General features: G+C 51.6%; 2 protein-coding genes across 2 annotated transcripts in view; one reads left to right on the forward strand and one right to left on the reverse strand.

Moving 5' to 3' along the window:
* The window catches only part of TRAM2 (translocation associated membrane protein 2), a 47,042-nt gene extending 40,914 nt beyond the window's left edge, over positions 1-6,128 (forward strand). The window contains exon 11 of the mRNA XM_014532446.1: positions 1,022-6,128. Coding sequence (XP_014387932.1) covers positions 1,022-1,095 — 74 coding nt within the window. The 3' untranslated portion in view covers positions 1,096-6,128. The remainder of the gene's footprint in view (positions 1-1,021) is intronic.
* A 1,650-nt stretch (positions 6,129-7,778) lies between these two features.
* EFHC1 (EF-hand domain (C-terminal) containing 1) overlaps positions 7,779-11,863 on the reverse strand; it is a 68,526-nt gene continuing 64,441 nt past the window's right edge. Inside the window, exons 12-13 of the mRNA XM_005885159.2 lie at positions 9,889-10,099; positions 7,779-8,481 (exon numbers count right to left, since the gene is read on the reverse strand). Coding sequence (XP_005885221.2) covers positions 8,410-8,481; positions 9,889-10,099 — 283 coding nt within the window. The 3' untranslated portion in view covers positions 7,779-8,409. The remainder of the gene's footprint in view (positions 8,482-9,888; positions 10,100-11,863) is intronic.

Here is an 11,863-nt window from a genome sequence, read left to right on the forward strand (position 1 = left end):
GCAGGCACGTGGCTGGGTGTGGGCCAGGGACAGGCTGTGGGTGGGGCTGGCCCTGACTCGGCGCGAGCCCTCTGGCAGTGGTGGGGCAGGGCGTGCTGGGTGGGGAACTCTGGCAGGAAGCATGTCCTCAGGGTGGCTTCTGGGCGCCGGCCAATCTCTGCGCCTGCTCTGTGCGGCCAGCTCCTCTGTCCTCACCTGCCCTCTGCTCTGGTCGTGGCCGCCCAGGCTGCTGGCTCCTCTCTGCCTTCGGGAATGACTCGAGATGGCACAGTACAAGGTGGGCAGGGGAGGGACACCCACTTCTCCGGGGGCCCTGCCCCTTCAGTCCCCGCCCACCCCCTCTGGGCCTGGGGCACGGCCAGCTCTGCACTTTCCAACAGCCTGAGGCCCGTCTGCACCAGGATGTGTTCTGACTCACTCGCCTTCTCCAGGTGTGGTCTGCTTGGCAAGGGCTCGTGTGTTAGAACGGACACGTGTGCGCTGGGCGTGCCGGGAGCCAGGCCTGGCTGGGTGGGATGGGCTGGAGGCGGCAGCCAGATGTGCCTCTTGGACTTGGAGCAAGCACACGGGCATGCTTTTGACAACAATAAAAAGATCTTCCTCTTCTGCCCTAATTTTTCTGCCAGAGGAGTGTCAGGCACCTGAGTAAGGCCTTGTCCCTACAGCCCCTCTGCCTCCTCCCCTCTGTGCTCACCTTCCCCGGAGTTGCTGACGGGGGCAGCTGCCCTGCAGGGGCCAGAAAGAAACAGGACCCTGGGGTCTTGCAGTGATTCCAGCAAGGACCTGGCCCAGCCTCGGGCCAGGCGCAGGCTCCCTGGTCCTGGGTGACTGTGTCAGAGACCCACCACCTCAAACGGAGCCTCCAGTCGCAAGACCCAGGGGAGAGCAGGAGCCTGGGGCATCTGCTGGGTCCTCACAGCTCATCGTGGGGCAGCAGCTGGGCCGGGCTGCCTGGGCCCGCCCTCCTCTCCGCCAGTCCCAGCAGAAACACCATGTCCGTCTGTCTCTCTTTACTTCCTAGGTTACCACGAAAACGGAGTGGTGAAGGCCGAGAATGGGACCTCCCCACGGACTAAGAAACTCAAGTCTCCTTAAGGCCAAAGTGCTGAGCACAGGAATGCTCTTTGGGGGCCCAGCCTCCATCACTGCCTCCCCTTCCTGCTCCTGACGCTCCATCAAACAGCAGGAACCTGTCTTTAAACGGAGCTGTTCCTCCTCCTTTCTTCTTGGCTTTCTCTTACTCTTCCATAAACCATTCTCAATAAAACCAAAAATCTCCCTCTCCCTCTCCCCGGGCCACGCCCTGGCCACAGCTCTGCGCTCTGTTGGGTGTTCTGGACACCCAGGTTCTCGCTAGCTTTCTGCTGGCCGCCTTCCTCCTACACCGCTGCTGCTTTCTCTTTTTCCTCCTTTGACCGTCTTGTGCAATTTTTCTGTGTCTTGATTTTTACCATGAGAGGGAGCGAAGGTCCTAGTCCTGGCCGTCCAACCCCAGCGTCGGTCCGAGGCCTGTCAACGTACAGACGCCTCGTGCGAGGAGCCTCCGCCCGGGCCGCAGCAGCCCCAGTGGTCCCGTGTGGACGGGCAGGAAGAGGGAGACGGCCTCTCGGATCGCAGTCTCCTGGGTGCTGATTGACTGACGAGGTGTGACTGCAGCTCTGGGCATTGTCTCCAGGCCCCGCCGTGCCGCTGCTCCTGGTAAATGCCGAGGCGTTTGGCTTAGGGACCTGACCGCTGGGTCCAGGAGGATGGTGTGAACTGTGTCGGGTCCCCTGACCGAGACAGCTTGCCCGTGGCGGGTCCTGCGATGGAAACCGGCCTGCCTCGCTCGGCCGGGGAAGCACTGCTGCAGGACAAGGCTTCCCACTCCAGAGCCAGAGCACGTGGGCTGAGTGAGCAGCAAGCAAGCTGTTCCGGAAAGTGACGGCGGGGTTGACCCCAGCCTTTCTTCAGCAGCCCTGGCTGCACTGCTTTTTCAACTGTTCACCAGCATTCAAAACCAAATCTGAAAGCCTTGAGACCAGCAGGCCTGTGCTGGTCTAAACCCCAGACCCGGGCAGCCCTGACGTCCTCTCTCTACCCGCAGACACACCAAGCCCCCCCTGGCCCTGGGCCCCGGGAGGGTCACCTGTGCCATTCTCCCCCGGCCTCTCTGGTTGAGTGTTCTTCGGCATTGGCATTGCCGTCTGCGGATGCTTGTTGAGCACACCTGCAGCGCTTTCGGTGGTGTGCACCAGGACAGGCTGCTCAGCTGTGCCGAGCTTTCTGTCCTGTCCCTCGCGTAGTCTGTCCCTCTCCCCCCAGGCAAGGCCCCCGTGTCCTGATGGGCCTGTGGGGCGCCCACAGAAGGCTGAGGCTCCCAGAGGGCCAGCCTAAGAACTCCTGAGCTCTGCGGGGACAGGAGCGGGTCTTGATGGCGCAGGAATGTCAGTGTCATTTGATGGACTGGTTCTCTCTCTGGCATCACAGTAGAAGCCAAACCTTGGGTCATCATCCAAAAGGGAGAGATGGGTCTTCTCATCGAGGCCACAACCCTTCTGTGCATCACTTGCATCAGAGATCAATTTTAATTTCCCAGAGAATGAGGGATCTGTTTCCTAACACCTGTGGGCCCTCATCTCTGTCAGATGGCTGGGAAGGAGCAGCTCCCGTGGCTTCTGGTTACTCTTAGGAAGTAGACAGTGTTTTTGAAAACAGGCGTCTCTCCCGTCATTCTCTGACCATCTCTGGGCTGCAAAGCAGAACCTGGTAAAGGCCTGGTGGCTGCTGATGGCCGGGTGTTCAGCCAGCAGCCTCCTGCGCCTGCCCCAGCAGCCGGGCGCCCTTAGGAGGGCCCCGGCCGTGCGTTCCTGCTCGAGGCTGCACTGCAGCTGAGCCCCGTTGAGCTGTGGAGTCGGGCCTTCAGCAGATGCACGTGTGCTTGGGCTGGGGTGGTGCTGAGAGCAGGCACGTCCCGCCCACAGCAGCCTCCCGGCTGCGTGGAGGTGTTCTCAGCGTAAGTGCGTATTCCCCAAGTGCCCTGCAGGCTCCATGCTGTGTGCAGTGCCTCCGAGGTGAGTCCACCACCCCTGTTACCCGGCAGCTCCAGCTCCATTTCCTAAGGCGCAGTGATGAGAGTCAGACCTTCTCTGCCATAAAAACCCGAGACAAGGCTAGCATCTCACCAGCTGGGCATCACTAGCGATTTGAGGGGGTAAGAGGGCCACTGTGGGGAGCTTTGTCACCCCACTGGTCCCTGGCACATTTCTTTCAGAGCAGAGCCAGGTCTTTGGCAGTTGGCCCAAACCATGTTGCCAGGGGCTAAACACCTCAGTCCCACCTCATCCTGTGAGCTCGCTGGGCTGGCTCGTGTTATTCTGGTCATTTTGGCTCTTCTTTCCGTCTTAAACACTCTCTTCTGTTCCCAGCGTACCACACCCTCTGGGGTCCTGTCAGACACCCCCACGTTGGGGAGGCCAGCTCCGCACCACCCGCCAGGGCAGGAGGGCACAGGCCAGTCTACCTCAGCAGCCGCGGCCCCTCCACCTCTCTGAGTGGCCCCATGAGGTGGAGGTGGCCCCCAGGCAGCTGGGGGCAGGAGAGAGCAGGGAGGCCGCGCTGGTGGGATGGAGGATCGTGCTGCGCCCCCCTCCTTGGAGCTCCGTGATGGGAGAGCTCTTACCACCCAGGCTGGGAGCTGCACGTGTCCCTGCTGCAGGTGGGGCAGGCCTGGGGCAGAGGCAGGCTGAGCGGGAGTGGGGGGTGGCTGCTGCTCCCTCTAGTCTGCTCTAACCCTGAGTGTCTGGGCCACCAGAGCGAAGTGGTTGCCCAGAGAACCTTTTCCATTTGTCTGAAGTCAGAATTTACCAACATTTCACAGAAACCAAAACAGTCATCTGTGCTCCAGCCTCTGCACATGCAGCCCCTCGGACCTGGGCGCCCTGAAGCCCGGGGTGCTGTCCCAGGGCGTGTGCTGCTGGGCCTTCCTGAGGGACTTCCTCAGTCCCCTCGACCTTTGGCTAAGTGGTGAATAAGGTAGGGGCAGAGCATCCCCTCCCAAGAGGCCTTTGTAATTTGAGGTGTCTGGCTGGAGGCTGGGGACTGGTTTGGATTTCTTTCGCAGGCTTCAGCCTGCCCAGGTGGTTTCCCAGGCCTGGTGAGAGGGCAGGAAGGCCAGGGTGTGACTCCCTCCCTGCCTAAGACCTCGGCTGTGATCGGACGTCCACTCCCGTTCTTCACAGGCCTCTGCTGTTTCTTGGAGAGGGTGTTGAGAGTCAGACAACTGTGTGGTCCTTCCCGCTCCTGCCCTCCCAGCTCACAGCCCCGTCTGTCAGGAGGCACTCTGGGCACGACTGTAGATGTGGGTCATTGTCGGATGGCTTGGAGCCTAAATAGAATCCCTCTCCCACCTGTGCTGGCCCGTGAGGAAGGCTTTACCAACTTCTCACTCTTTACCCCCGTTTCCTCCCCAGAGGCTGAAGAGGACCTGCTTGCTGCCTCGTGTCCCCACGCCCCACAACCTTTCTATGGAGGCCTCAGAAAAGTGCTGGCCCACTGGCTCCAGGTCGCCTGTTGGGCAGCGCATCTGAGTTTCGTCCTCAGCAGATTCGTTTCTGTAAGACGTGCCTTATTTTCCGTGTGGTCCCCGCCCCCGAGCCAGGGCTCGGGCTGTTTGTCAGGAGCAGCCCAGGAACTGGCCCCGGGGCAGTCACATGTAAAAGGGATACTGATTGTGAGAGTTTTGCCTCCTTTGTCTCACCCCCTTTTTCTCCCCCCCCCCCCCCCCCACCCATTGTGTTAAGGTCTGGGGTCTATTCCGTTTTGTTTTTGGTTTCTCGCTGGAGTTGGTTTTCAGGCCTGGGTGGTTGGGAAGCCAGGGAAGGCCCATTGCAGGCACCTGTGCCTCCCACCTGTTCATACCTATTAAGGGAAGCTCAGAGGGCCAGGGCACTAAGCCCATGTATGTCTTTGGCCCCAACATGGTGAGACCGGCTCTTCCAGTCTGTCTCCCGCCACCCCGCAGATTATAAAGAAAGGTACCCTTGCTAAAACCTCTTCTGATCTTTTTTGCTTCCCATTCAACCCAAAGTGTATATGACAAAGGTGTTTACTTTGCAGTCACGATTATTAACTCACATCCCCGTTGGACAATGGGTCTAGGTCGGCTGTTGCAGAACTTCTTCCAGCTCCTAATTCAGTGTTACCTTGTGTTAGCAGCTACCCTCTCCCACCCCCCCAAGCCTGCCTGCCTTTCCCTTGCTCTTCCGGGTTGTGCAATAACCCTCCCAGCCAGTGGTCGGTCCACAGGCCTTGCTGTCCCTTACAACGCCCTGCGATTGGAAAGGGAAGGGACCCACGGGAGGGGCAGTCGTCATCCCCTACAGAAGAACTGTTAGCCACTTTCCCTTTGTTGCTGTCATTCCCGTGATCCTGGGTGGGTTTCTGTGGCACCCTAGTAGAACATTGTAGCATCATCTTAGAAGTCCATATAATTTTTGTATAATCTGTTGAAAAGGAAAATAACTATCCTCATGAAGGGGCATTAATAAGTCAGTGTCTGAGAATAAGATCTGGGACACCGAGGTATCGCCATCACTCTGCCTGGAAGCTTCGAGTTTCTTGCTCACGTGGAGATTTTCTGAGTCAGCCACGGCTGGACAGCCCTGTTCACCTGGCAGGCGCCACCTGTGCTTGGAAGTGCCACCACTTCCTTGGGTACAGATTCAAGTGTTTATGGATGAGACTAAACCTCATTTTTCAGTTCCTCTTGTTTAATCAACATCTGAAGGATAAGCTGAGGCTGCTGGTGCCCTGGGCAACTCATAATGCAAATGTGGACAAAGTGTCTTTGTTTTTCTACTTTAGCCTGTTCATGTTATGGACCAAATTTCAGCAAGGAACTCAAGGAAATTTTGTGCCTGCCGTATTTATGCTCATGTAAAAGGTTCTAGTTTTTTTTGTTGTTTTTTTTTGGGGGGGGGGCTTTTTACTTTCAGTGAACTTTTTTCAAAACCCTTTTTCCACTGTTTCTGTCTGGTTTGAAAACAATTACAGTTTTGTATGGATTTTTTAAATGTACATTTTGAAAAAAATGATCAGCAGATATTTTTGAAATAACTGAATAAAAAGGCATAGAATTATCAGTCTAATTGTCTCTGGTACAATTCCTTATATTCCTTTTTGATCAGGATGCTTACCTTTGCTTTTACTTGAAAAAATGAGTGTGTCAATTTTAGTCTAATTTCTTACAGTTTTCACTCTTATTAGCCATTTCTTGTATATCTTTTGTGATATGTTTGTTGTGTCGCATGAATTGGGGAATTGGAAGAGGAAGAAGAGTTATATTGAATAACGGGCATCATTTTTATTCGTGTCTATAACAGTAAGGTACAAAAGTGGAAAGGCGTGGTCTCGACGTGGGTTTGTGGGTAGGAAGCTTCACAGAGGAAAGCACACCGAGCTTGATGTCTGCTGCATTATGACGTCATTGGGCTGGAGAAGACGGGGTTAAGTAAAAGCCACCCAGTATTTGTGCTGGTAGTGAACACATGTCCAAGTGTTCGTGATCATGTGGGCAGTGGGACGGCTGGTGTCGGGCAGATGGTCTACTGCCTGCAGCTGTCTCTGTGTTTTCCAGACCATCTTCAGAGAGAGCTCAGGACAGGAGTGCAGTTACAGGTGGCCATTAGCCAAGGACACCACAGGGAATGAGGATTAAACAGGGAACCTTTGCCTGAGGCGCAGGAGAGGTGCTGGTGGAGGGCGAGCTCTGGTGCAGACTCAGGTTGCAGTCCTGCTCTGCCGTGAGAAGCTAGGTGACCTCCAGCTTCTGGTGTCTCTGAACCAGGTAGAGGAAGGGTACAGGGTCTGAGACCGAGGATCTGACAGTGGAGCGGTGAAGGCTTTCCGGAAGGGGAGGAGGGGGAGGCAGAGCAGTAGAGTGGAAAGGCAGTAACCGTTCTGAACTGTTTGCTCCCCTGTGCTCTTACAGTTTTGGGGTTGGTTGGTTTGCTTGCTTGTTTTTGCAGGGAGTGGGAGTGGTAAGATTAAGGGACAGTGAATGCCAAGTTCATGGTACAAATAAAGTATTCAGTGGTACAAATAAAGTGCCAGCAGGATATTCAGGAGTCACTCATCCAAGTGACCCTCGATTCTTGAAACGTTTAGAAACATCTTTTTTACCAGCTAGTCCCAGATCCCCTCCAAACCTATAGATGAATTTGACACATTCGTGTACACCCTTAATTAGATGGTATTTTCAAGGCCCCCTGGTGGTATAAAGTACCTGAGCAGTGGTAACTCACAAGCCAATATTCATACAAAGGCAGATTTTACTAGCCCTAAATCTGTAAGCCACCCACCATCTCACAAAAACATGTGGCGTATTTCCCTGTAATCCTGGGGCAAGCAGGCAGGTGGGGAGCAGGCATTGGCTGAGCAGCAATACCAGTGCTTTGTGCTTATTTCCAAAACCCCAAATGATGCTTCTCCTAGCCCAGTGGTTCTCAACCTTCTGGCCCTTTAAATACAGTTCCTCATGTTGTGACCCAACCATAAAATTATTTTCATTGCTACTTCCTAACTGTAATGTTGCTACTGTTATGAATCGTAATGTAAATATCTGATATGCAGGATAGTCTTAGGCGACCCCTGTGAAAGGGTCATTCGACCACCAAAGGGGTCGCGACCCACAGGTTGAGAACCGCTGTCCTAGCCAATTCTATCTTTTCTTCTGCTCTTACTCATTGTACACCTGTATTAGTCAAGGTTCTCTAGAGAAACAGAAACAATGGAATCTATATAGAAAGAATGAGCTTTATTATAGGGAATGGTGCATGTGATTACAGAGTTTGACTAGTCAGTCAACAAGGAGACCGTAAAAGCCGACGGTGTAGTTCCAGTCTGAAGGCCAGCAGGCTTGAGACCCAGGAAGAGCTAATGTTTGAGTCAGAAGGCAGGAGAACGCTGATGCTGCAGTTTGAAGGCATGCAGGGGGAATTCACTCTCACTTGGGGAAGGTCAGCCTTTTCTATTTAGACCTTTAATGAGTTGGAAGAGGCCCACCCACACTGGGAGGCCAGCCTGCTTTACTCAGTCCACCAACTCAAATATTCATCCCACCTAGAAACACCCTCACAGACACCCAGGAATAACGTTTGACCAAATATCTAGGTTCCCCAAGGCCCAATCAGCTCGACACATAAAGTTAACCATCACAACACCCCCATCTCTACCTCCCTCAATAAGGCACCAATCTTCTTACAAGATGCAATCTAACTTAGACTTCAGAAGTAGTAAAATATAAAAAAAAGAGAAAGGAATATACTTTCAAAGGCTTGATATACTTTCAAGCCTCTACAAAGAGTACAAGGTATATTTCAAAGTGTAGGTCCAACCTCAAAACACTAGTGCACCCTCTTCTCAGCCAGGTCAGTTTGAGAAAGCCCGGACAAAGTTGTAGTAGTTGATCTTGTCTTCTCCGTGAGAGCACATCCTGATTAACTGCAGGGGAGACAGAGAGCAGGCGGGACAGACGTGAGGGCTGCCTGCTGCGTCACTGCAGGGCCCTATCAACACTGACCCCACCTTTGCAACCAGTGCAGTTTGTACACCCTCAGCTGGTTCTGAAGTGCTCCTGTGACCCAGTGCGTGGTCGGATATTACCCCCTCTCACAGTTAGTAAAATCAAACCTCAGGTGGAGTGAATGGCCTGGCCAAGATTTCAGAACCAATATTTGCATTTTTAAGGGCACTATCACTTTCAATTATAAAAAAAAAAGCAATTTTTATTGTTTTTATATTCAAAGACAAGACTTTGTCCACCCAGTCTGTGCAGAGTAAGACTCAAAATAGCGAGTTGGTGTTATTGCAGTCTAATAGAAAAATCTGGTTATGTCACTGCCCAAACCATGTCCCCTGAAACTCAGTTGTGAGTGGTAGTAGACTGACTTGCTGTGGTTGCCCTCATAAGACACGTGCAAATCCACCCCACCCACCTTCCCTGTCCCACTCCCACGGACTGCAATGCCTCTCTCTCATGTCGGCTCACACATAATACCCGTGACTTAAAATCTGGGGATGCTGTCAATCTGAGCTTTGGGAAGCTAAATGGGCTTTGGCCCATGTGAACAAATACCTTTCTTTCTGTCTCCCCCACTCCTAGCTAATGTCCCTGCTTACAAAATATCCTCGTCTCCAACCTAGTCACTTTAGCCCTAAGCAAAAGCCCTCCCCAAATGAATCTTACCTCTGAACATTCCTTTTTGCTAAAAGATCTTTAAGGTCTATAGCATCTCAGTCTTCTTAATCAATGAGAATGTCTCAATGACAGTAAGTCACAGTCATTGGCAAGGTGGGAAAAATTTTGTCTGACTTCTAGGGATCTGGCTAAAGGGGTCGATAAGGGGAAAGGGCATGAAATGCTCTCTTCAACTCATGAAAATTTCTAAGAGGAGAATGTCCATGTCGCCGTGGGGCCCTTACTGACAGACGCCATTGTCCCTGGGCAGCGGTCACGCCTTCTTCCAGGCTAGTCCTCCAGATGGGCTAACGTACTTATCACTGTGAAGGATGTTACTGGCTGCCCACCAACCCGCTCAGCCCGGTGTCTGTGAGTTGCCCTGGGTGACCGCCCCTCCAGGACCACCTCTGCTGCCCTCCTTCAACCCCAACATGTCTTATTAGCCTCTCTGTGCTGCCTAGCCCACACCACTTACAGATGCCTTGCAACAGGAATGAGAACAGAAAGCCAATGAATCAAGGGAAAACCATAATCAGGACTGAACAGGAGACCTGACTTGAACACCCTAGATCTTCCCCAGTTAAAACGAAATACATACTTAATTGTCTTTAAGAGAGAATGAACGGTGCGCGGCCTTGCAATTACCTGGGAAAAGAACTCATACTGACCTCCTTAGTCAAGGAATCGTCAACTGGGACGCTGAGAGTGCTACAGATTTTAAAGAACACCTCTTTGTCCACGAATCCTGTCGCCTCCTTGTCATAAACTTGGAATGCCTCTCGAATGTTATCTCTGCAGGGATGGTCTTTCACTTGCTTCTGGATTCGGTCTATTAATGCCTCCAGTTCCTGCATGCTTGGATCCACTCCCGTTGGTTTTCTGTGGAGGAAGGAAGGAAATGATGGGCTATGGAATTTACTCTTGGCTACTCTTATCTCAGTGACCAAAGTTCTCACTTGGTGCAGTCCAGGAAACTTTTAATGGCAAACAGCTTTGACACAGAGCTGACCAATCGCTGAACACTGGCCCGCAGTGGCTGGCTGGTGGGTGACCTCTGCCTCAGGACAGCCTACCAGGGGCAGCGTCTGCACTGAAGCTCAGCCTCTCTGGCCGCCGTCAGAGCCAAATCTAACACCACCACCATCCCAAGTGCCTTGTTTGTGGGAGTCGCATGATCTACTTCATCCACATAACATCATCTAAAAATAAATGTCTGAGTTTTTTTTTTTTTTTTAAATATATTTTATTGATTTTTTACAGAGAGGAAGGGAGAGTAGGAGTCGCATGATCTACTTCATCCACATGACATCATCTAAAAATAAATGAGTTTTAAAAATATTTCTCTATAACTATGCAGTCAGGGGTCTCTTGTACTTGAACACTCTCTCTCCAATTCACTCTTGAGTTTTGTGCAAGATTATCTATGAAAGCTAAGAGACTGCTCTATGTGATGGATTGAGAAGTTCAGGATTAGCACTTCCTGAAATGAAGAGAGATCAGAAGCCCAGAACGTTAGGAAAAAGGTCTATCCTTTCAAATCACAACCAGGATAACCAAGAGCCAGATTTTTATTTCCTTTGAACATGACGGTACAGTTATAAAATTAGCAGAAGGAAGCAAATAATAAAATCAAAGCAGAAATAAATGAAATAGAGACTAGAAAAATGATAGTAAAGATCAATAAAACTAAGAGGTCTTATCTTTTTTTTTTTAAAGATAACCAAAAAATGACATACTTTTAGCTACACAAATTAAGGAAAGAGAAAAGACTCAAAAATGAAAGAGGAAACATTATAACCAATAGCCACGGAAATACAAAGGATAATAAGAGACTATTATAAACAATCATACATCAACAAATGGATAACCTGAAAGAAATGGTTAAATTTCTAGAAATAAACCAAACAAAAAGTTCCTAGAAACATACAACTTAAAAAGGTTGAATCATCAAGAAATAGGAAATCTGAATAAGCCATAACAAGTAGGAGATTGAATCAGTAACCAAAAATCTCCCAAAAAAGAAAAATCCAGGACCAGATGGTTTCACTGGTGAATTCTACCAACATTTTAATAAGAATTAATAGCGGAACCAAGATGGCGACATAAGGTATAGACCTATGCGTGCTGCCTCCCACAACAACATTGAAACTACCAACTATAAGACAAACAGCTATCATTCAGAACCATGGGAAAGCTGGCCCAGTGGAAGTTCTACAACTGGAAGGAAAGAAAGAAGCGCATTGAGACTGAGTAGGATATGCAGAGGCGCCAAGAACAGAGGTACGGAGTCGCGCGCCAGGCAGCCTGCAACTGGATGCGTGGTTTTTTTCAATCAGAAGGGGTTACAAACTCTCGAATCCACTGAGCTTGTTTGGGGCAGGATTCTGAGGTCCCAGACCCTTACGGGGAGAGGCGGGACGGCCTTGCAGTGGATCAGAAAGCGAGGGTGGCTCTCTCGTGGAGATGCTCGCCGGCACTTGGGGACGCAGAGTTGCGGAGTTGCGGAGAGGCGAGGAGCCGCGGAGACGCCAGGAGCCAGGGAGACGCCATTGCTGCTTGCTCTGCCCTGGTGACTCCCTGAGACCCTACCCTACTCAATTTACATCCCTGCCCAAGCTGTGCCAGAGGCACAAAAGGAACCAC

This window comes from Myotis brandtii, unplaced genomic scaffold, assembly GCF_000412655.1.
Source record: "Myotis brandtii unplaced genomic scaffold, ASM41265v1 scaffold893, whole genome shotgun sequence".
Classification (NCBI taxonomy): Eukaryota; Metazoa; Chordata; class Mammalia; order Chiroptera; family Vespertilionidae; genus Myotis; species Myotis brandtii.